This window comes from Mauremys mutica, chromosome 2 (assembly GCF_020497125.1).
Source record: "Mauremys mutica isolate MM-2020 ecotype Southern chromosome 2, ASM2049712v1, whole genome shotgun sequence".
NCBI classification, from domain to species: Eukaryota; Metazoa; Chordata; order Testudines; family Geoemydidae; genus Mauremys; species Mauremys mutica.
In genome coordinates this window covers 162,767,510-162,793,536 of record NC_059073.1, presented here as the reverse complement: position 1 = coordinate 162,793,536, position 26,027 = coordinate 162,767,510, and the positions used below count along the sequence as shown (strand labels likewise).

The following is a 26,027-nucleotide window of genomic DNA, read 5'->3' as shown; positions in this document are numbered from 1 at the left end:
AGAGAGATCACTTGATCATTGCCTGTTAGGTTCCCTCCCTCTGGGGCACCTGGCATTGGCCACTGTCGGTAGACAGATAATGGGCTAGATGGACCTTTGGTCTGACCCGGTACGGCCGTTCTTATAAAGCCCTGAACACCAGAAGGAATAATTTGAGCTACTGGTGGTTAGAAAACCAAACAAAAATGTTAGGATGAATAAAGAAGGGAATAGAAACACTACTGAAAATGTTAATTATAACCCTTGTTTAGAATACTGCATTCAATCCTGGCCACTCCACAGCGAGAGAGACAGTTGAAATCGAGAGTACAGAGATGGGCAAGGGAAAGGATCAGAAGCATGGAGGGCTTTCCATATTAGAGATTGAGGCAGCACATTTAAAACTGATAAAAGAAAATACTTTTTAAAGAGAGCATAATTAATCTGGAGATCTCACTGCAAGAAGATATTATTGAGGCAAGGAGTTTAGTACGATTCAAAAACAGAATTAAACATTTATATGACTTGAACACATCCATAACAACATCAGTTAGGCTACAAAAATGTAAAAAGTCTATGAACCCTCATGCTCTAGGGCATAAGTTAACCTCTATGCGATGGAGGCTGGAAGAAACTTCCTCTATGGTCAGCTAGGTTACACTTTCACATGTCATTGTCCTTCCTGGGTTCAACCAAAACACTATTTTCTAGTATACCTGAACCATCTAAAACCATGCAGTACTATGTGTCTGAGCACAAGCAGAGTTCTCAAAAGATTTCAAGTCTGCCAACACTGAATCAAGTTGTCAAACCTCAAGGAGGACACTTGGAGAGAAATATAAGCACACACCTTTTTACTGGGCTAGGAGAGTTTGAGACAAATGGGAAAATGATATGCTCTCTCATAAACAGGGATGATTGGCACACAGGTGTTCTCCCCTAAGAGAAGGGAAGTAGAGTCAAACCTACAAAGGGACTTAGGTACCCAAACCTCAGTTTTAGGTCTTGAAGTCCACTTTCTAGGCTCTTGGTGATCTACAAAGCCCTGCTCAGCTGCCATCTAACCCAGTAGGTGCCAAAACTCGGTACCTATGTTTCTGATGTGAACGTTCCCTAGACACCTAAGTTTCTGAGTCAGGGCATACACACTGCTTCCTCCCTCTAGGTGTCCTAAGGCCTAAGCCCCAGCACGATCCACAAACTGGGGCAAGACAGGCAGAGGAGCACTGTCGCCAGCAGGGCTGTGAGCACTCCTAACTCCACACAGAAGAGCAGGAGACAGATGACCTCCCTCATAACCTTTCATCCAGGGGTTGGGTGCTCAGCTGGGACATGGTAGACCCAGGTTTTAGTGCCGCTTCTGCCTGATGAAGTGGGACTTGAACAGGGAAAGATCAACTACATTTCTTGGGTGAATGCCCTAACCCACTGGTCTATGAGATATTCTGATGCGGGTCTTTCTGAAACTCTCTTGTTGAAGCTGGTCCACTTTAAATAACTGTATAATTAGACAGTAATTGTACAAGACTCGCCATATAACCTCCAGTTTAGTGGTCAGAATACATACACCTCTACCCTGATATAATACGAATTCGGATATAATGCGGTAAAGCAGCGCTCCGGGGGGGAGGCTGCGCACTCCGGCAGATCAAAGCAAGTTCAATATAACGCGGGTTCACCTATAATGCAGTAAGATTTTTTGGCTCCCGAGCACAGCGTTATATTGGGGTAGAGGTGTACCTGAGAGATGGCAGATTTCCTGCTCAAATCCCTTCTCTTCATCTAAAGGGACCTGAACTAGGCTCTCACTCATACTCTAGGTGAGTTTCCTAACCACTGTTCTACAGGTTATGAGAGAGGGCATTGGGCCATCTTGTGTGGAGTTAGGCATCTGCATAACTACAGCTTAGTCACCTAAGTCACCTGACTCTAGGGCAGGTGGTTCCTGGCTTGGACTGTAAGCAGAGCTAGGCACTTGCCTGCATCCCAGACTTAAGGGCTAAACCACCTGAGAGGGGCAGGGCATCTCCCACAGCTAGGGCCCTACCAAATTCACGGTCAATTTTGGTCAATTTCAGTCATAGGATTTTTTAAATAGTAAATTTCATGATTTCAACTATTTAAATCTGAAATTTCACAGTGTTGTAATTGTAGAGGTCCTACAATTGTGGTGGGGTCACAAGGTTATGGGGGGGGGGGTTGCAGTACTGCTACTCTTACTTCTGCGCTGCTGCTGGCAGCGGTGCTGCCTTCAGAGCTGGGCAGCTGGACACCAGCGGCTGCGGGCCAGGATCCCAGCTCTGAAGGCAGAGCTGCTGCCAGCAGCAGCGCAGAAGGATGACATGGCATGATATTGCCACCCTTACTTCTGTGCTGCTGCCTGCAGGGCTGGGCCCTCAGTCAGCAGCTGCCACTCACCGGCCACCCAGCTCTGAAGGCAGCAGCGCAGAAGTAAGGGTGGCATGGCATGGTATTGCTGCTGCTGCTGGTGAGGCTTTGCCTTCAGAGCTGGGTGCCCGGCCAAAAGCTGCCGCTCTCTGGCCACCCAGGTCTGAAGGCAGCACAGAAGTAAGGGTGGTAATACTGCGACCCTCCTGCAACTCCCTTTTGGGTCAGGATCCCCAATCTGAGACCATTGGTCTCCCCAGTGAAATCTGTATAGTAAAGGGTAAAAGCACATAAAAGACCAGATTTCATGGTCCGTGACATGTTTTTCATCGTCTAGCTTACATGGCTCCAGGATTTTGGGGATCTCAGGCCCCTCTCTCCCTATGCATTGTACAGGGAGCCTAGGCACCCAACTCAAGCTTTGTAGATGCCAGTGTTGTTCCTGTGATCTCCTATGTGCCCAAGTCCCTTTGTGGATCCAGGCTATAGTTCTTTGCTTGCCTTGACCCTGGTAAGCACCATCCACATTAACCTACAGCAGGGCTATTTAACGAACCAGTTAAACTCTACTATAAGTGAGAGAAAATGTTTAATGGTTGCAGGAGCTGCTAAGGGGCCAGGAACTATAGAAATACACAAGATCCTGCTTTTTAGTTCCAAAAAGTGATAGAGGTATTTGGAGCTGTCCATCTCTCTTGAATCTCCCAGCACTATGTCTTGTGACTCTTAACTGGGCTCTCTATTGCAGAATCAGAAGGACAAATACTGGCCCTGTGTAAAGGCTAGATTCTGTCTTGGACTGTGTGGCTGAAGAGGTGCACAAGGCGTAGTAAGAACTCAATTTATACCTTTGAGGGATACCTGGACCTTGGGCCTGGGTACACAGCAGTAGACAGGCATTGTGCACCTGTTACAACCACCACTCTTCCCTCCCCCCGCCTGCCCCAGAGTAGGTGGGTAGGGAGTTGCTGGAGAAGGGACAGGGCTTTTTAAGACGTGACTATCCAATTTTCATGCTTGATTTCCAATGAGAGATCATGCACTCTTTCCTGGACAATGGGCGAGGGCAAGCAAATCGGAAAGGATCAATTGTATCGTGATGCTAATTATTATTGATCTCCAACTGCCCATCTATAAGCACGTATTAAAGTTCCTATTTTGATGGCTATTCTGTATTTGTGTTACAGTATGCAGTTAGTATGTACCGTATTTATTGGCGTATAACACGCACTTTTTTCCCCTGAAAATAGGGGGCAAATGATGTGTGCGTGTTATACGCCGATATAACCACCCCCCAGCGGCGCGGAGCGGCGCCCTAGCCCCCGTCCCCCTCCCGAGCGGCCCGAGACCCCGTCCTCCCTCCCTCCCCCGAGCGGCCCTGGCCCTAGCCCCCGCCCCCCTCCCGAGCGGCCCGGCCAGAGCCGCCTTAGTCCCCGACCCCCTCCCGAGCAGCCTGAGATCCCGTCCCCCCTCCCCCGCGAGCGTCCCTTGCCCCTGCCCCCTCCCGAGAGTCGTGGCCCGACCCGGCCGAGCCCCGTCCCCCTCCGAGCGGCCCGAGACCCCGTCCTCCCTCCCTCCCCCGAGCGGCCCTGGCCCTAGCCCTCCGAGCGGCCCGAGATCCCGTCCCCCTCCCCCGAGCGGCGCCCGAGCCCGTCCCCCTCCCGTGCGGCCCGAGACCCCGTCCTCCCTCCCTCCCCCGAGCGGCCCTGCCCGGCCAGAGCCGCCTTAGTCCCCGACCCCCTCCCGAGCGGCCCGAGATCCCGTCCCCCCTCCCCCCGAGCGGCCCTAGCCCCTGCCCCCTCCCGAGCGGCGTGGCCCGACCCGGGTACCGGTAACTGCTCAGGCAACCCGCGCCTTCCTCTTCACGTCTGCCGGCGGAGCGTAACCACGGTAACGCTCTGCACGGTTCGCGAGAGTTTGCAGCCTCGCGAGAGTTGTCTGAGGCAGGAGAGCTTGTACCCGTCAGGTACAAGTAGAGTACAAAAAAAATAAGTGAGTGACGTCACCCGCTGCCTGACAGGGGAAGGGGGGAGCTAAGAGATGCACACTAGCAGGCAGGCCCCCCTCCCTGCAAAGGCAACAGTGTGCACCTATTTAAAGGGGACCAGAGTATCAAAAGAAGCCTGCCAGGGGGGAGCAAAGAAACAATGCCTGACAGGGGGATGGGAGCTGGGAGCTAAGAGACACACACTAGCTGACAGGCCCCCCTCCCTGCTAGGCAGCAGTGTGCACTGGTTTTAAAGAGGACCTGAATAGCAATAAATCTGCAGCAAAGAACTACGGTACTGCTTGATAGGGGGATGGGATCTAAGTGATACACAGGACCCTCTCCCCCATCCCTGCAAAGCAGAGTGTGTGTCTATTTGCTCCACTCCCCCTTTTAGGCAATGGGCGTGTTTGGATCGAGCCCGACAGGATCCAGCGCTGTACACCGTCAATCATAGGTAGCGTGTGGATGTGAAGCTGACGTTCGGGAAATGCCTCACTACTTATGATTGGCGGTGTGCAGTGATGGCTTCCTGGGGGGCTCGATCTGAACACGCTTGAGCCATCCTTAATTTTACCATACCATACAAACACATTACCATACTACACACAGCCATGCTACAACACACACTACACACAGCCATGCTACAACACACACTACACACAGCCATGCTACAATGCACAGATATTACAACAGAGTAGCGGTAAATGTACACACCCCTGATACTACCTTACTCTTTTTTTAATTTAAACTTAGGTAAAAAGTACCGTATACCACTGCAGTGTGACTCATCCTGACATTCCGACGCTAAACTCAGTTGAAAAACTGCATTCATTACCGTACTTAGGGTATTTCCCTACTACTGGTATCCCTAATGGATTCAAAACAAAAGCGTGGAGCGTATACAGCTGGTTTCAAGTTAAAGGTCGTGGAATATGCCAAGCAACATGGAAATAGGGCTGCAGCAAGGCATTTTGGAGAGCCACCAACAGAATGCACAATACGAGAGTGGCGAAAAATGGAAGAAAAACTCAAGACAATATCAAAAACAAAATGCAATTTTCGCAGCGGTATTGCTAAATGGCCAAAATTAGAAGAACAGGCGAAGGAGTTTGTACTTAATCATAGAAAAGCTGGTATTGCTTTATCAACCAAAATGATCATCATTCAAGCAGTGAAAATCAGCAAAGAGTTGCAAATACAAGATTTCAAAGGGACAGCATCATGGTGCCAAAGATTTATGAAGAGGCATGAGCTTCGGATGAGAACAAGAACCAGGATTTCCCAGCGTATGCCAGACGATTATGAAGAGAAGATAATAAATTTTCATAACTTTATTATCAAACAAAGGAAAAGACAAAATTTTGAAATTGGTCAAATAGGCAACATGGATGAAGTACCACTCACCTTCGATGTTCCTTCAAACAAAACTGTGGAAGCAAAAGGTGCCAAGACAGTAACAATTAAAACTTCAGGGCATGAAAAAAATCATTATACTGTGGTCCTTGCTGTCACTGCAGATGGAAACAAGCTGCCGCCATTGGTCATTTTTAAAAGGAAAACTTTTCCTAAGGAGAAAATTCCAAGTGGCATACAGGTGCATGTTCACCCAAAGGTTGGATGGACAAAGAAGGCATGAGGCTTTGGATTAGAAATGTGTGGAGCGCCCAGGTGCTTTGTTAAAGAAGCCATCCTTGTTAGTACTGGACTCGTTCAGATCTCATCTTACAGAACCAACAAAGAGAGAATTTCAAATGTGCAAAACAGAAATAGCAGTCATTCCAGGAGGACTTACATCACAATTGCAGCCATTGGATGTTTCCATTAATAAGCCCTTCAAAGCCTTCATGCGTGAAGAATGGAATAAATACATGTGTGATGAAAGCCAACATGAAGTTACGAAATCTGGGCGAATGAAAAGACCTGGCATTTCAAAAGTGTGTCAGTGGATAAAGACTTCGTGGGACGCAGTTAAAGAAGATATTATTATCAAATCTTTTAAAAAATGTGGCATAAGTAATGCTTTGGATGGGGAAGAAGATGATCTGATTTATGAAGATAGTAGCAGTGAAAGCAGCAGTGTTCATTGTGATTTTGAAGATAGCAGTGAAGATGAAGAGTTTCTTGGTTTCCCAGATAGTAGCGATTTCTGAGTAAACTTTTGTAAAAATATAGAATATCCAAGTTTCTTTGTTAAAACAGTTGTTTTTACTGTCCTTTTACATTATTTACCTTATAAGTGGTAATAATATTAATAAAACAAGTTCTGAGCTACCCTTATTTTGCTTCAAAGTCCTTTATTTGAAATTTAAGTTTTTTTCCTGAAATTTCCCCCTTAAAATGAAGGTGCGTGTTATACGCCTGTGCGTGTTATACGCCGATAAATACGGTAACTGATCTCACTCATTGGAAAGCTAGCAATAAGGTTCACAAGCATTTCTCAAATGTGGCCACCCGGGGCTTTTCTTCTGGCCACAGCCTCCAGCAGTGGTTGGCACCCTCTGGAGACAAAAAAGCTGGAGCAGCAGGCAGCCAGTGAGTGCCCCACCTTCTCTAGGGGTGGTGAGGAGGGGTTTCAACCCTGGGGTGGTGGATGGCAGGCCCCAGCCACTGGCTTTGAGCTCTGTTCCCCTGCCTCACAGTGGCAGGCTCTTGCTCTGAACTCCCTTCCCCTCCATCATACTCCTGGCCCTCACTACCTCCCCCAGTGCCCCATTGCCCCTGGCCCCCACTGCCTCCATACCCACTTCCTCATTCAGGACTTAATTTGTCCCCAGGCTGGCCAAGACCGAGTAAGTCTTCTGTGACAAGTAGTATTTGTTGTATGTTAATATCACTTTTTGACAGCAGACTTAGTAGCTATCAAATCTTTAAAAAGGCAACCAAAAAAGCAAAAGAAACAAGACAACATGCAAAGCACCTATTCTGTTTAGGTCCAGTAAAGAATAGAGACAACTGTACATTATTATTGAGTCTGCAAATAAACCCCTACATAAATGAATTACAATGATTTGGGCATGTATATGTGCATATTTATATGTTTCCCCCAAGGTTAATTAAGTATTTTAGGAAAAATTGTCAGAGTGGCCACTAGCAAGAATTTGTGGCCGCACCCTGTCTTATAACATTTGTTATAAGAACCCCTAAGGTTCTCTAAACCATCCAGCCTGGAGTTCACCTGCGCTCACTGATTTCAGTGGGCAAAACTTCAGACCTCAATCCTGCCCTTACCCTTCTGGAATTAAAAAATAAAATAAAATAAAACAACAACTGGTGAGACATTCAACCCACCCATTAGCCTTCAAAGTTATTTGGGAATTTGTATGTCATTGTTACAAAACAAGAGTTAACCATTTTCAATTTTAGTTTAGTGCCATTTTGAAGGTCTCCTATATACAACTTCACAGAGGTGTTTGAGTGTACCTGGTTGCCTTTGATTCTGACATTGTCTATGAAAATAAATTGAGATGATTAAACACACACTGAGATGATTAAAAACACATTTCCCAGCGAACAAAGTAAGAATAACAACAAGCACACTGCTCATCAGTTGGCCTGAAATACTTTCTGATTTGCTTATAATATATTTGGGTTATTAATTTTCAGGACACAAAAGTAATAATTAGCCTGGCTGGCTACCAGAGGGAAATATTCTGCTTGATTGCACACAGACATTCCGTATCTGAGATTCTACAACACACTATGCTGTTGAGGTTGTTTGTATGCCAACCAAAACCACGTTTTGAAACCTCCAAGATGATCCACAAGATGGCACTGTTGAACCTCCTAGCCTTGTGTACTATAACAAGACAACCTGAGACAAATTCAGAAACTTTCGCAAATATTAAAAACTAAGTTAAAAAAAGTTGCAGATGTTTCTGCTAACAAAAAATAGGCAATTCAGTGTACATATTTATGTATGTACACGCATACACACATTATATATACTTGGGAAACAATTTCATTGTTCCATGTACCGGTCTGAATTTGAATAAATCCCATGTGAAAGCTCCAACCCTTCCAAATTGTCTCGCTTTTCTGTATGGCAAACGAATGCAATTTCACAAATCTTAAGTAGGAGTCAAATATCCTCTCTATATATTTTAACAATAACTAGTTTTGTTATTCATATACAAGTGTAACCTTAGTGCCCTCGTGGCCAAGATGGAATCTGCTCTGCAGGCAGCTCTGGCCAAGAGAAGGTGCGCGCAGGAATGCAGCAGGAGAAATCCCTTCCACCCCAGGGGCACCTGTTCCAAACACCCCAGAGCGAACACACACACACCAGAAAAGTACAATGGACATAAGAAAGGGAAATATTTATTTACAGAGGGATGAGAAGAGAAAAACAACAAGGGGAAATATAGGGGGAGCAGTAAAACAAGGTTGGATCCAAACCAAGGCCCCACAGGCCCAGTGGTAGCAGAGTGTGAAAGGGCAGACACCAAGCAATGTGTCTGCACACAGAGTTCAGGAGGCCTGAGCAAAGTTCCAGTCCAGTGGTGAGTCTTGGGTGCTCCTGGCCGTCTTCGGCGCCAGTGAACTTTCCCCCAACAAACCCCTCCAGTGCCCTTTTCTGCCGCTCTCTGCAAAGCCACACAGAGCAACCACCTCCCCACTTAACTAGCTACAACTTCCCTCCTTGTTCCCAATGCAGAGTCACAAGCCCCAGTACTCACAGCCCCATGCAGCTTTGGGTAGCTGTGATACTGGGTCCAGCTCTGGCCTGTCCTTCTCGGGTGATTCCTCCCTGGCACAGTGCTCCTCCTGGCTCCTGTCCTGGGGTGTCCCCGATCGGCTGTCCTGTCCTTCCCAGGCTTCAGGCAGGTTCTCTGCTGCTTCACTTTGTGAGGGCCTCCTTGCTACTTCCCCCGGAGCTCCAGACACCCTCCCCCCGGAGTTTCCCTCTTTTTTTCTTGTCCCCCCAGAAAAAAAGACTTAAAGGGGCCATGCTCTCTAAAACCCAAAGGGGTTACACTCCCCCCCACCCAAAGAAATAATTCTTGATGGGCAACTCTAAACCATGGATCCCCAGCAGGAGACCCAGTGCCCCCATTTGTCAGAAGCATTCCCATCATCCATCCCACAGGACCCCAAAGGGTGAAACAGGTATCCCATGAGGCAGCTCGCCCCCCGTGGCACCCCAGGGATCTGTAGGTCACTGGGTTCCCCTAAATGATTATACATCAGCACACATCTGGGCTTCCCTTCCCTAGAGGAACATTTAGGTTGGCTGTCGGGTATTGGCTGAGGTGACACTACTGAACATGGAGGCAAGATGATAGGTCCCTGAGGCACGAATTCAAGGGCATGTGGGTTTAAAGTAGCTGTTTGCGGTACAGGGTTCCCTGCCTGCACTGAACCTTCCTCATCATGTTTTTTGGGGGGGGGTCTCCACAGCTTGGGACAGTGGGGCCTCGGGAGTGCTCAGTGTGGGTTCTTTCCCTTCACCATCTCTTTGTGTGACAAGAGGATCCATTAGGGTTGGGGCATTCCCAACTGGATGACTGCAGAGGACAGGTATATTTCTGTCATTGGGACCATGTCCGACTCGCATTGCCGGGAGTCTCAGAATCTGTGGAAACATCCTTATGGGGAAACAATACTTGTCCTACAGGTAACAGATTATTCTGGTGGAGAGATGACTGCCCTTAGGACGTATGCGATACACTGGTAGATCCCCAAGTTTCTTCTTTATAATGTATGGATGTGACTCCCAACGATCTGCAATGTTGTGCTTTCCCGGTAGTCCAAGATTTCGGGCCAAAACTTGGTCACCAACCTGAATCTCCTGTTGCGTCACTTGCTGATCATATCGGGTTTTATTCTTTTGATTCTGGTGACCAGCTGCTTGCGTCGCTATTCGACATGCCTCCTTTAGTTGATCTTTTAAGCGAGTCACATACCCCAAGTATGTTTCTGGGAGTATCCCATCTGAAGACACTCCAAAACAGAGATAGATCGGCAACCGGGCCTCTCGACCGAACATTAACATGTATGGTGTGAACTCAGTTGCATCCTGTCGAATGCAGTTATACGCATGTACCAAATGCTTCACGTGCTGGCTCCAGTATTTTTTCTGCTGAGGCTCCAGAGTTCCCAGCACGTTCAGTAGTGTGCGGTTGAATCATTTTGGTAGTGGAGCCCCTTGGGGATAAGGGGTGGTGCATGATTTCTTGATCCCCATGACCTTACAAAGTTCTTTTATTAACTGACTTTCAAAATCCCATCTCTGATCTGAGCGTAGTCTGGCGGGCAACCCACTTGGTGGCCCGTACAGGGACTCTGCAGTACACACACGCACACACCTACATTGCTCTGTGAAGGAGAGCCCAGGGTGCACAAAGAAACTCCTGAGTGACTTTCACCTGAGTTTAAAAAAAAATTAAAAAAAATAAAAAATAAAATGGAGAGAGGATTACTGGAAGACCTGTGCCAAGGGGCACAAATCCCAGTAATCAAAGCTGTGCTGGTGGCGGGGTTCCCAGAAGAGATGGAACCAAATGAAATTGAGAAGAGCCTAGATGCAGCTGAAATACTGGGGGGAGTAAAGGTCCACACCCGTATTTACAACCGCAAAGTGAAGGGGATGGTAGCACTATGTACTCACTCCAAGGAAGCAGATCTTGATAAAGTGCCCAAAGAAGTGCAAGTAGCAGGTATCCCCTGGACAATTCTGGGGGCAGAGCAGTCCCCTCCTAGTGTGCCTGTGTCACTTGAGGTGGATTCTTTAGCACAGAAATTGCAAGCTCTGATGGTGGATGAGAAGCGGACAAGAGACGAATTAATATTGGCATTAGGAGGGGCTCCAACACCTGCAGCACCCAGCCTGGTGGGATGGGCCAAAGAGTTGGGAGACGCTCTCAAAGGTGCATTGAAGCCGGTATATGACAGTGCTCCATACAAGCGGTTACGTTCTTTCTCAACACAGGCTAGATTTCAATTTCTACTTGGAGAAGAAGAGCTCAGATCGACGATGGAAAGCAGAAACCTTCCACTCTCCTTCTGTCACCCCTAAGGCTAGCCACTGGCTGCAGCTGCAAGAGGTAGAATCTTAATTCTTTTCCCAACCAGAAATATCTAATATTCCTAAGAGCATCACACTGGGTTGCTTTTTTCTTTTCTACTACTCCCCTGGGTTTAATATATAGGGCCAAAACATGGTATTAAAATCAACTGCAAAACTTCCACTGATTCCAGTGGGACCAGGATTTGGCATTTGGAAAGTATGACATTAATAATATAAATGGAAATACCAGAAGACTAGAAATCTGCAGTAATGGGATTTAAAACATGAACATTCAGAGGATTTTAACAGAAGTCTTCAGAGTATAAGCTTCCAACTGGCATGAAAAAAGTCTCTAGCCCCTTAAATGTTTATGAAAGCTGCGACAATGGATAAGTTATAGCTCTCCTTGTCGAGTCTGAGGATAGTGAGGCAACACCACTTATTTACTTCAATTGGTATTAAAATCAAAGTCAATTATGATCACTTCAATATCAATAACATTAGTCATTTTACTGCTAATTGGTGCAACAAAAGCTTGCTAAATTTTCTAGTTAAGTTTAGCTGCATTATATGTCGTATTCCAGCATTATGTTTATTTGAATGGATGTTGCTTGTTCCAGAAGCTACTAAGGCTGATAGTTCACTTTAATATGTATAATGGCACTTTGTACTCTTAGGGCATTTGGTCTTCTTGTGCTCACTCTCTTACCCATCTCTCTTAGGTACCTCGCTGACACTGCTAGAAGATTACAATTTTCTCCATGTTACTGACCCATTTACAGGCTCTTATGTTCACTCTTCTCTGCCTACTTGGAGCAAGCAGATGAGTTTCTTTCAGGAGTGCAAGTCAGTAATGTTTCCCAGTCCAAGCAGTCAAACCCTAACTTAACCTCAGATAAACAACAGGAGTATTTATTGGTAGTTTACAGAAGGGAGGGAACAGAAATAAAAAGGATCATGTATATTAAATGCCTGAAAGGGAGAAGTAATGGAACAGTCCTCAGAGGATAGTTATATTTAAATTCCAGATAAAATTATAGAGTTTACCTCATTGCCCACATGGCAGTATGGTCTTTCTTGACTATAGACCAACTTGAAGTGGTGTTTCTGAGGTGTCAGCTGGGATATGTCCCCAGCAAGAATATGTAGTCTGCCTAAACACTGGCCTAGGTCTAGTACATCTAGCCTTTGATGGGGAAATATAACAAATACATAGTAGCGTTTGCTTTAAGATGTCCTTCATATCCTAAGCTATGAAATCAGGGACAATCTACAAAATGCAGTGTTCTCCTTTTTTGTTTTCCAGAATCTAGTGAGTTTAGATTAGCAATCGTTCCTTTAAGAAGCTATCCTGGTTTCCTTGTTTAGCTCAAAAGGACTTCCCTTTCATCTGATGTGCAATTAGACATATAAACTCTGTTCCATACATTTGTTCTATTTGCTAATGGCCTAAGCCATCACTTTTATAGAATGTCATTAATATGCAAATGCAGAGATCCCTCCTGGTACAGTAGATCATTTGTACTCAGCACAGTTTATCTGTGTAATGGAGTCCCAGTACATCAAAGAGTAATTGAGCTATAGAACATTAAGAATCATAAATATAGATATTAAAGCGATTAAAAATGGAAATACTACTTGTCACAATAAGTTAATATATAGCAATAAGACACACCAGGCTGTATGCATTCATAAAAGTGCTTGTGTTTGGTTCCAATAATCTGTGAGCACGTCTGGCATTATTTATTGATGGCAGAACAGGGCTTACTAATTTTAAATTTCACTTTTTGAAAAAACATTTATAAACATAATGAATCTTTCCACTATGATCATTCTTAAAATGTTAAATATGCTTTCCCTATTTTTTAATATGTTTGATTAAACGATGTGTCTTTCCCTGTTAGGGCAACAAGAACTATCAGGAACCCCAAGCTCAGTGGTCCCGAACCGTGGGGCATGCCCCCCTAGTGGGGCACAGGAAAAAGTTCAGGGGGCACGCAGTAGGACCCGGGCTAGCTCCCACAAGGGGTAGGGAGAGAGCACCACACTTCCAGCCCTACTCCTCCCTCAACCCCATGCAGCCTCCAGTCCTGCTCTGCCTCTAGGCTAGCTCCAACTCTAGGCCCAACTCCACTCCCAATCCCGCTCTGCCCCCATCCCCACCTCCACTCCGCCCCCTGCCCAGCTATGCCCTCATTCCCTCTCCACCCCCAGACCAGCTCCGCCTCTAGCTCCAGCTATTCCCCCATCCCCAGTCCCGCCTCCAGCTCTGCCTTCAGCCCAAGCTCAGCTGCTGAGGAAGTCTTGGCTGTGCAGTAATGAGGGGGCGGGGGAGGGTACGGATTGATTCTATTAATGGTAAGAGGAGAGGGGTGCAACTGGAAAAGTTTGCACACCACTGCCCTAGCTCAAAAGCCTCTTTGGAGGGTTTTTTTATAAGAAGATCTCAGTATTGAACAGTTCCAGTTTAGTTTTAGCTTTTGCAAAACCTAGTGGCTGGAGGTCCCATACTACTGCTGAAAGGGGAGTGCAACACTTTGAGGAGGGTGACAGAGGAAACTGAAAAAAATACATTTTTAAAAACTGATCCTCCTCTCTTCCTTCCTCTGCTCCCCACTAGCTGCTTCTAATATCTTTCTCCTCTAACTGCCTTCCTATGCACACTCCTACCCACTCCATTTAACATAATAGGCACAAGGTGTTTTGTTCTTCCAGTGACACTACCCTAGCCACGCCCACTTGAAGTTGGTCCATTTGGCCAATGAGAATGAGGCTTTAGGTAATCAGTGTCCCCAGTCAGACCTAACTTAGTATTCCTGAATAACCTTCCTTGTGATTTACAGAATCATCACCTGGTATTAAAATTCCAGATTATGAGTTTGGTATCAGGAGCAACCTAAGTTTCATTGCAGGTTAGAAAATGCACAACTGAATGCGAGATGGCAGGCACTTGCTGGTATAGCTGAGGATTTTGCCTAGTGAAATCACATGGTCTTAGAAAACAACCACCAAAATCCTTTGCAAAAATCCTGGCTATGTGGGACACGCCTTTCTTACTCCATCAATTTTTTTATTTTATTTTATTTATTTATTTTTTGAGGGCAGACAAAATCTGAGTTGGGAGACTGGACAAATCTGTATAGACACTGCCAATATTCCCTGCATATTGGTATTGGCCTTGGAGAAAAGCAATCCCAGTATTATGGGATATTGAGAGAAGAGGCAAATGGCTAACACAAATGGATAAAAGAGTGAGTGTCCTGAGAGAACGTGAAGAATTCTAGGGTCACAGATGAGAGAAATTGCACCTGGGGAAGGAAAAGGAAATCATCATCTCTGAGAAAAGGCTTGTGCCCCCTAAATGACCTATTTTACAATATGTTAAATAAATCTTAAAAAGGAACAGATGAAATAAATTGCTTGTTCATTTAACCAAATCAGACATTATTACATGGATTAAGATAAAGCAAATTTTAAAACAATAGCAAAGCTCAACATAAAACCACCATAACATGTATACAATGGTGAGAAAATCTAGCCCTTTTAAGACTGAAAAAATCTTATGTTAGGGCACTACAGGCATATAGGACACTACAAAAATGATATATAAGAGCTTTTATATTTTTTCCACTTGGATTCACCAGTAATTATAATCCTTCTTCCATATTCTTTTTGAGATGGCATTTTTTCATCTGGTATTTAGGAATCATTCTACCAGCAGCCAAGTTGGCATATCCTCCACAAATCAAATATACAGCTAATGAATGGATAGATAAGTTATCTTCACAAGTAAATGGAAAAAAAGACCAGGTGTAAAGAGGACACTCCTTATTTAATAAAAGACTGAAACCATTTTCTGATTTTCACCCTCTATTTTCATGGCACAATTTTATATTAACCAATATGGCATTCCTATTATTCACAGTACATTCAAAGGAGAAGGCAGCCCTCTTGTGTATACTTGCTCTGAATACTCGCTGTTATGACATTAGAATTGACAGAAGGGTATTGGCTTCTTGTCATATTTATTTAAAATCTTTATAGAAAAGAAGCCCATGGAGATGTACTCTAGGCACCCAGATGACAGCAACACTATCGCTGCAACACAACAGCCATCTGCAAACTAAGGTTTAATTTCATTTTTATCTACCAGGGGGGCTCTCCTCAAACCACACACAAATGCAGGGAATGAGGGGAATTTACACAAATTTTACAAGCAAATATTTAGTTCTGTTTCCTTTGACTACTGTAACATTTCAAGTAAGTATGGCATTTTTAGGATTCCCTTGCATTATCTGGAAAAAGTAAAAATGCGTATTTTAAACTGTGAGTCACCAGGGATGTAAACTTTTTCTAAAGCACAGCTGGAAAGTGCAAGGGGCGTTGGTGACACAACTGTACACAGAGGAAAACTAAGGGTTTAGAAAATCCTCAGGGCAAACTATAGTTTAATGGCTGGTTCAGTCTTGAAACTTTATCTCTGAGTGGAAATGGGAAGAGTTAGCTATGTCTCTTGTACCATCACTCCTCTTTTCCCAGGGCCACAATGGGCTCTCTGTGGGCTCAGTTTCTTTACAGTTGCCCTGGTAAAGGTAATACAGCCTCAGGTTGTACTGCTTTTCTGTAGCTCCGCCTCTGCAGTGGAACACACACCTTTAAAGGAGGCCCTAGTAGCACAGCTTCAATGGAGTAATGCAGCCAGGGAGTGGGAGGTGGGAGAAGGGTAAGAGACGCAGATCTGGTGGAGAGGTCCTGGCCTCCTTCAGATTCCCTATGATCTGTGTGGTCTTGGAGCATATTTCACAGGAATCAGGCCCCGTGCCTTACGCGCCTTTTTAATTTTTTTTACTCACCCGGCGGCGGTCCGGGTCTTCGGCAGCACTTTGGCATCGGGGGGTCCTTCACTCGCTCTGGGTCTTCCGTGGCACCGAAGGATTCCCCTCCGCCGAAATGCCGCCGAAGACCCGGAGCGAGTGAAGGACCCCCGCCAAAGACCCAGACCGCCGCCGGGTATTCGAATCGGCCCCGCAGTTCCTAAAGCCGGCCCTGCATTCATTCCTACCAGCAACATTCAGTTTTTGCCTAATCAAGGACAAGTGTGTTTGCATAGCACTTGTGAGGCAAGCATTTGACCTGGCTGCCTACCCACAATGAATGGACTTAGGATGACTGAGCTAGTTATAAATAATGACACCATTCAAATATCCACCCTAAGTTATGCTAGCCATTGGTGGGTGTGTGTGTGTGTGTGTGTGTCATTGTTGGATTTTTCTGTTTCTTCCACTCACTGTTATTGTTGGCACTTGCCCATTTATTTATATGCATTTCCTTCTCCATCCTTTTTTTGTTAGAATACTCGGATGGACCAATGAGGTTTCCAGCTTTCCATTTCCAATACTCTCGATAGTCTCATATCTCAGTGACAAGCAAGCTCTCTTGAGCCCACTGACACACACTTCCACTAGGTCTGAAAAGTGGGAGAAAACTCCTAGGGAACAATGGAAGTGCTTCCTCCCTCCTGGGGCTGAGGGTGGTTTTACACCATGCAGTCAACTTCTTCTGTGCTGGGGAGTGAAAGGTCAACTCTCACTTCACTCTGCTGCTGCTGCTGGCACCACTGGGGACGTACTATGTGCAGATGTACTATTCAAAACTTCTGCTAGAAGATTCTCCCACATGGCTTCATGTGAAAATGTGAGGCAGCATGGAAAGACACAGGATTCCTCTGATCCCTAGCCAGATTTAAGTCTCCAGCAGATACCAAGAATGCCTACATCAGCTATATGGCACAGTACCACACATTAAATATCCAACACCACAAACATATATGCTTACAGCCAGAACAGCAGCAACATATATTCAACATTAGTTTTGCCACAAACTTGCAAATATGGATTTCAGTGTGCCTTGGACCTCTAGAATGTTGTCTAGCCAGCTCATATGTGAAGAAACATTCAATCACTGTATTTAAAACTTTGAGATACTAAACATGTTGGCTCTTCATTTGCATTCATAATACACTGGGCTTTAAGAGTGTGTCTGAACCTGTAGAAAAATCATCTACCAGATAACATTAAGATTGCTATAAACAAAAACATGTAGCTTCAGCTTCTGCAGAGTCCACTATCAACATTTTTTTATGGCTTCAGGAAGTGACTGACAAGAGCAATAAACGATGAGCTGAACGACACCTTTGCTTGTGATCCTGCTGCTAAAATGTTATGGAATTTGTTCAGTTTCACCTACAAATCCTGTGTAAACACACCAAATTATGAGTATTACTTAACCACATCTATACTTTGTGTCAAAGATGTCAAAATGCATGGAAATTGTTTTACATGTAAAATACAATGTATTGGTTCACCCACAAACATATTGCACGGTGTTTAGAGCAGGATACCAGGAATGGGTCACTCCTGGGTTCTATTCAAAGCTGTGTCACTGACTAGCTGTGTGATCCTAGACATTTAATGTGTCTGTTTACACATCATAAAATGGGTGAGCTAGTACTGTACATCTTACAGTATCCCTACAAGGTACAAATTAATGCTTGTAAAAAGCTTTAGGTTCCACACATGGAAATTGCTATAGACATGCAAAGTCTTGCTAGTGCAATTTTGCAGTCCTCAGTTTGTTCTCACTCCTTACAGGAATTTGCCTGATCAAATAAGCGAGTAAGATCAAAGGCCCAATCATGACCTTGAAAGCTATGCAAAGGGAGAACTCTCCATGCATGTATCTCATTATTCTGATCCAGAAAGGGAGGTCGGCTATATGCACAGCAGCATTCTCCTCCCTCCTCAGGCCCCTTGAGGAGTTTTGAGATCTATGCTGGGGTAGGCAGCTAAGAGGGAGCAGGCAAGGTGAGATGCACCCTCTCGCCATATTAGGGAATTCCCCTTTAAGGGTGATATTGCTGGGGAAGTCCCGGCACTGCAGCTCCACTAGAGGGCACCAAAGCGCCAGCCAACAGAGGACTTCTGCATGGATGTCCCTGTGCACCTCACAGAAACCCAAGAGCCACAGATTGCTGGTGATCTACAAGGTTTATAGGCCAGACTCCCACTTTTTCACCTCTCACAACAGAAGAAAGTACTTCAGGAGGAAATTCTGTATGGCTTTTCCTGCCCCCTACATGGTATTAACACATAGGGGCAGAATACAGCCCTGAGTAAAGGCCTCAGGATTTGACACTATGTGATTGTGCAGATGTCCAACTGAACTGTACAGCAGTTGCCTCCTAAATTAGCTCCTGGGACTCTACAGAGAGAGTTCAGGGACTGGCAGGACATTATTCTTTCCTTCTCATTAGCCAATCAAGGTCCAGAATCCTCCACTATGATGTTGTTGAATATCATCTCACTACAATTCTCAGGACATGAGGCAGCTTCACTGGCAGGTATAACCTTATATTTAGGTATGATGCCCTTGGCTCCAGGATGGAGTGATTTGGATTCCTTGATTTAAAAGATATAGGTCAAGACTTTGTAAAACTGATTTTTAAATGTGTGCTACTGCAACATTAGTTTTAAATTTATTATGAAGAAAATTACAAATGCTATTTTTTAAATGCCACTATTGGTAAGGTATATCAATTGACAATTTTCCAACATTGCTATAGGCAAAATACCAATATTGAAAATGAAGGCCCTGACCCTGCAAATACTTAAGCAGAAATACAACTTTACTTACATGAGTAATCCTATTGATTTTAACAGGATTTCTCATGTGCTTAAAGTTAAGCATGTGCATAAATGTTTGCAGCATCAGGGGGCTAAAACTGCATTGTTTAAAAACACCTAGCATTAAAACTGTTACTTCAAAAACATACTGCTTCAGAGCTAAAAAGTTATTTAGACTTTCAATACATTAAGAAATTTATTGTAAAACTTTTTTTATATACAGGCCACAGTTTTCAAAAATAGGAGTGCATACCAACTAGAGCTGGTCAAAAACAGTTCCGGTTTAATCAATTTTTGTGGAATTGCAGACCAGGTTCCCACAGAAACCTTCTTCCCAGGCAGGCTTCCATCAGAACTCTCTGCCTTCTCTGTCAGCTTTCCTGGCAGGCTGCTGTGGAGCCTGGGCTTCCAGCTCCCAGGCAGATCCACAATGCAATACAGTAACTCCTCGCTTAATGTTGTAGTTATGTTCCTGAAAAAATGCTACTTTAAGTGAAACAATGTTAAGCAAATCCGATTTCCCCATAAGAATTAATGTAAATATGGGGGGGGGGGAGAAGAGGTTAGGTCCCAGGGAAATTTTTTTCACCAGACAAAAGACACTCTCTCTCTCTCTCTCTCTCTCTCTATATATATATATACACATACACACACACACACACAGAGAGTATGTTTTAAACAAAATTTAATACTGTACACAGCAATGATGATTGTGAAGCTTGGTTGAGATGGAGGCGGCAGAGGGTGGGATATTTCCCAGGGAATGCCTTACTGCTAAATGATGAACTAGCAATCGACTGAGCCCTCAAGGGTTAACGCCTTACTGTTAATGTAGCCTCACACTCTACAAGGCAGCACGAATGGAGGGAGGAGACACAGCATGGCAGAGAGAGAGAGAGAGAGAGAGATGTGCATTGCCCCTTTAAGTACACTGACCCCACTCTAAGTACACTGCCTTTTTAAAGAGATCAGCAAGTTGACACAACAGCTGCTGCCAGCAAGCTCCCTCCTCCTGAGCCCTTGCTGGGCAGCTGCCGCACAGGGAACTTAGGGAGGCTGCTGGTCCACCCTGGTTCCAAGCCCCCACAATCTAGCTCCAACGGGCTGCTCTTTCTGCAAGCAGTGGACAAAGAAGGTGGCTGCCAAACAACATTATAAGGGAACACTGCGCAACTTTAAACAAGCATGTTCTCTAATTGATCAGCAAGGTAACAATGAAACAATGTTAACCAGGACAACTTTAAGTGAGGAGTTGCTGTATGGTGTTGGGTGGTGTAAAACTGACAAGAATCATGTCAATTTCACTTTCCAGCTGCCTGGGTCCCAGAGAGTGTATGTTGTTTCCGAAACGTCATGTTTCAGGTTCCAAAACAAAAATTATCCTGTGAACGGAAGTTTCAGAAATTTTGAAAAATTTGGTTTTGGTTCAAAGAACAAAAAAACCAAATTTTGAAATGTAAATATTTCTCATGAACTAGAAATTCCAATTTTTGCCTAGGTCTACTTGCGAGTCCCTCCTGAGGCATCTAAAGGTGGGAGTTTCAAAAGCATCTACATCAGTGGTTCTCAAACTAGGGCCACCGCTTGTTCAGGGAAAGCCCCTGGCGGGCTGGGCTGGTTTGTTTACCTGCCATATCTGCAGGTTCGGCCGATCACGGCTCCCTTGCAAGACTGAGCTTTTTTGAAAGTAGTCGGTTCACATGATTTAGAGGTTCTTACATCTTTCTCTGTAGTGGGCAATTATGGAATAACCAACACACATAAAAAGTTGCTTCCAAATCATGTCAGGTAGTAGTTGGCTTATGCCATGAAGCATGAGGATTTACACCTTTTCTAATAAAATATTATTCTAATATAACTGGATTTTCTCATATAGATGTCTAGTCCTCTTATGAACTTGGGAACTATGCTCCTCTCCTCAATAGTATCTTGTGGCAGTGACTTCCACTACCTGTGTATGTAAGACATCACTCCTTTTTATTAGTATCAAGTCTGTTGCCTTTCAATTTCATTGACTATCCTCTTGTTCCTGTATTATGAGGAAGGATAAATAGCAGTACTCAATCCATTTTCTCTGCACCAAGTATTGTTTAGTATAGTTTTATTATGACCCATTAGGGTACCTTCTCTTTCTCTCTCCTGTTAGAGTGAAAAGACTGGGACTCCAATTTCAAACATCTCTCCATGCCTCTATTCATCTGCTTGCCCATATCTAAACCACTTCTAGTTCTTTTTTATTTTAAAATGCAATCTATAACACCTGTAACACCTTTTCATTCATGATATAGGTGCTCAGCTTCCCTTTGTGTTTCTCTCACCACCATATCCTATAAGCAATGAAAGGATTCTTCTGTACCCCAGAAGTACTCTTGACTGTATTTATTCATTTCTATAATAGACACTTGAGGGTGAAGTACAAAGTGTGAATGAGAGGTCATCCTTTTTTATAACTGGCTATTTTTTGACAAGATGTGTGTGCTTACTCCCCACATTTACTCCTCACTGACTTCGTTGAGCAATGAAAAAAAATCTCTGAAAATTGCAGAAGCGTTGCTTAATAAAAAATGAACAGGGCAAAGCTGGACCCAACATGGCATATCATTTTTGAAAGGGAAGAGGAAATAACAGTCCAAATTGCTGCAGCAGAATATTTTGATATTTCAGAAGCAGAAATTCTCAGATATAGGGGAATCAGGTTTTCCAGCGAGTTTTGGGATATAGTGCCAACCATCGAACAGGCAATGTACCATGTCTTAAAAAAAGTGATGTCAAAGTATCAAAACTATCATTTCCCAATATGAGAGCTACAAGAGCTGTGATCCCAAATCTGCTTCTGATGGGAAAAAATGGCAGTGTTTGCTGTCATTTAGTGATTCCAATTTTCACAGAGTAAAAGGGTCTCTCTCACACACGAGGCCCCTCAGTGGGAAAAACAAGAACAGATTAAAACGAAAACTGAACACAGCTACAAGAAAACCAGTGGCATTACATCTACTGAAAACTGGGGATTAGCCATACAGTCTTGTCGTTCGTCAGTATTCACTTAAGAGCTAACATCTTGATTAGGAGAACGTTTTTCTTGGCCAAATAAAAGTTATGCTCCATCTCAGAAAAAATCAAAGGCAAACATTTTCTTTATTTATCCGCATTCACTTGGACATATATTAATTGGGGTCAAGTGTTTGTGATAAAAAAAATTAAGGGCACATAATGAGACTGCTCAAGCGAATTAATTCTGAAGCTTGGGAGCTGTCTAGGTTCAAAACAGTATCACAGAATTTGCTTTAAATCACAAGATTTTTTTGTTAAAAAGCATGGCCTGTACTCTATAAAGATAATCAAAAAGGAACAGAAGCAAGGGCTGGTTGGTTCTAGTCTATTGATAACAACAGTGATTGTGTAAATTGGACTATCTGATCACTGAATGTTTTTGAAGTGAATGTAATATTGGTGTAAGTTGCAGGCATGACAACCCAGAGAACTTAAGTCTTCTATTTATCCATGGAAGTGGTTAGGCCAACTGGAATAGCACTGCTGTTGCCTATCAACCCTGATTTGGACTCAAGAACCTTCTCTGGAATGACAGGGCAATTCCTTTGACTCTCAGGCTAAGACTTCAATTGCAGTTTGGACAAACAGTCATTAGACCACAGGTAACACCTCAGTCATTATGTCTCTGGGTGGATTTGAACTGGATATCTTGAGTCAAATAGTTCTTTATCCCTCCTACAAAGCTATTCAGACCTAACGGCTGGAAATTTGGGGTTTTAGCCTTGTAACTGTACACGTCAACCACTATTTACACAGTTCATAATCAAATCAGTCCTCAAGGAATCTACAATTTATTTTGTAGGGTGGGAAGAAAAAAGCTGTCAAAGTCACAAACTTTCAAGGAAAAAACAAATCAACTATTTACAAGACTTTTCTGAAGCATTTGGCAGACTACTGAGGAAACAGCTCATTATGAATGGACTAGATAATCATAAAGCCTAAAGTTACAAGATACTTATTTTAAATGGACTGGATTTACATAGCAAATCCTCATGGCACTCAAATTTGAGATGTTTTCTTCTCTCCTTTTTGTTTTGAAACAAAGAAAATTCTTACTCCATAGGGGCTCTGTACCATGAGCATCAAGAAATCAAAATTCTGCTATAAATGTGGTACTGAATTATCAGAACTATGTATGGTTTGTTTCTTCCTTCAAAAGACATTGTATTTTTCATTTAAAATTTGACAAATTGGTTTACTTTTTTTTTTTACTTTTGTAGAACTGCATCTTTACAGTGCAGAATACAGGACTAAAGAAGTTAAAACTGTTAAAGTCAAGAGAAGTATAAATTATTTTATGCTGTATTCACGCTGCAGTAATAAAAATGGATAATTACAGCACTATGAACCCTTGAAGAGATGACAGCACCAACATTCATCTGTGTTTTTGTGCTTTATAATACACGAATATGCATTACCATTTATTTTTCTTCTCTGACAACAAAATGAAATAGCAATTTTCTACAGCAGCAGTTCTCAAAACTGTGGGTCAGGACCCCAAAGTGGGGTTGCCAGGGCTGGCTTAGACTTGCTGAGGACCAGGGCCAAAGCCCAAGCCCAAGCTCGAGGGCTTCAGCCCTGGGCAGCAGGGCTCAGGTTACAGGACCCCTGTCTGGCACGGAAGCCTTTAGGCTTTGGCTTCGGGACCCTGGCCTGAGGAGGTGGGGCTTCCCGCCCCGCCACCCCAGAGTGGTGGGGCTTGGGCAGGCCCAGGCTTCAGTCCCCCCTCCTGGGGTCATGTAGTAATTTTTGTTGTCAGAAGGGGGTCGCGGTGCAATGACGTTTGAGAACCCCTGAACACAAGAGCTGCCACACAAGGTCAGGCCCTTAGTCTCTTTTCTAAGCCAAAAAGCCCTAATCTTTTTAGTCTCTCCTTGTATGGAAGCTGTTCCATATCCTTGATCAACTTTGTTGCCCTTCTCCCAACCTTGTCCCAGTTCCATTATAGCTTTTTAGAGATGGCAAGACCAGAACTGGACATACTATTCAAGGTGTGGGTGAACTTTGAATTTTACAGTGGCATTATGGTATTTTCTGTTTTATTTTCTATCCCGTTCCTAACATAATGTTAGCCTTTTTGACCCCTTCTGCACATTGAGTGGAAGTTTTCAGAGAACTACCCACTATGAATCCAAGATCTCTTTTTTGGGAGATAAAAAATTTAAAACTCAGCAAGGTGCATGTATAATCAGAATTATTTTTTCCAATGTACATCACTTTGCACTTAATCAGTGTTGAATTTCATCTGCCATTTTGTTACCCAGTTACCCAATTTTGTGAGATCCCTCTAACTCCTCACAGTCTACTCTGGATTTAACTATCTTGAATAACTTTATATTGTCTGCAAACTTGGCTACTCAATTGAACAGTACATGTCCCAGCACAGAGCCTTGGGGGACCTCTCCTCGCTCTAGTGTCACTGAGTAGTACATATTTCCTTTCTTTCGCCACTAAAGGGGGGAGGCCTTCAGTGTCAGCCCAAGAGCCTACACTGCAATTTTTAGCCCTGCAGCCCAAGCCCAGTGAGCCTAAGTCAACTGACCTGGGCTCTGAGACTTGGTGCAGGTTTTTTTTCATTGCAGTGTAGATGACCCTCAGACCGAACTGCTCTAGGGGACCCTTCCCAGGATTGTGTGTGGTTACAGCAGGGTTAGCACACCCAATCAAACAGATATCCAGCAACCAGGGTGTGAGTACTTCAGGTCCCTTACTGCCATTCCTGCTTCTCTCAGGCTAGGAAAAGGGAACCCTGCTGCTTGTAAGACGTTAGAGTGTATGGTCTGCAGGACAGAGTAGTAATGGGAATAGAAAGTTGTGTGCCTATTTTGTGCAGGATAGTCACAGTGATCTGTGACAATGATGAATCACGGAGCACCAACTAGTGGATGTGCGGCTTTTTTAGCACCCATTCCTGAGATTACAATGGCACATGAATGAGCCACCTCCATTATCCCCAGCTACTGTCTATCGTAAGAATTGGTGTGACTGGTTCAGTAAAGTGGGGATTAGGAAATTCCTTGGAAACTCTGGTTCTTTGAATTTATCAGTTGAGGGAATGGAGAACAAAGAATGGGACACTGACTTCTGCCAGTGGATATGATAGGGTCATAGGCGGCAGGTTTGTATAATTTTTGGTGGGGCCCAAAATGGTGGTGCCCCCCCGCTCCCGCCCTGTAAGCCGATATAAAATGAAGCTACAACGCGTCAGTGCCACAAGATTACAAGGGTCAATTAAAAGTGGAAAGTCAGAAGCAGCACTTGCCTACTTCAATATACAGTATTATATTTTGTTGCATCTGTTGTGATGAAGTGGGAATGTTCTTAATATTTTCTCTGAATACTGTGTGGGTGCCTCAGTTTCCCCTGCAAGATGCCAACTGAAGGTGTTGGGGACAAAGAGATCAGGTGGCCTCCTTGTCCGGAAGAGACACAGAGGCCAGAGGAGGGAGTGTCAGTTTGGAGCTGGCTGGGGAAATGGGGAGAGACCCAGAACTTGGTTCTGGGCTCCCCACCCCCCAAGATGGACCTGACAGAGGGGTTCTGTTTTCTGTACCAACAAGCTCTGTTTAAACTGTGTTCCCGTCATCTAATAAACCTTCTGTTTTACTGTCTGGCTGAGAGTCACATCTGACTGCGGAGTTGGGGTGCAGCGACCTCTGGTTGCCCCAGGACCAGCCTGGGCAGACTCGCTGTGGAAAGTGCATGACGTGGAAGGGCATGCTGAATGCTCTGAGGTCAGACCCAGGAAGGTGTAAGCTTCTTGCCCTGGAGACAGTATGCTCCGAGAGAGGAGGCTCCTCCAGAGTCCTGACTGGCTTTGTATGGAGTTGTTCCAAAGCATCACAGCATCCCCTTCCACAGCGTGCACTTCCCAGAAGTCCGCACAGGCACTGACACTCCCTCCTCCGGCCTCTGTCTCTTTTCCAGGCAT

General features: G+C 44.4%; 1 protein-coding gene across 4 annotated transcripts in view; it reads right to left on the bottom strand.

The window, feature by feature from the left end:
- LOC123363966 (death associated protein) overlaps nt 1–26,027 on the bottom strand; it is an 86,208-nt gene that overhangs the window by 14,220 nt on the left and 45,961 nt on the right. The window contains exon 3 of one of the 4 annotated variants that reach the window (XM_045005621.1): nt 19,137–19,517. The exons of 2 other annotated variants lie outside the window; for them this stretch is intronic. In XM_045005621.1, the coding sequence (XP_044861556.1) occupies nt 19,259–19,517 (259 nt within the window). In that variant the 3' untranslated portion in view covers nt 19,137–19,258. Of the gene's footprint in view, nt 1–19,136; nt 19,518–26,027 lie in introns of those variants that run through there. One more of the 4 variants, XM_045005622.1, reaches the window with a different exon arrangement.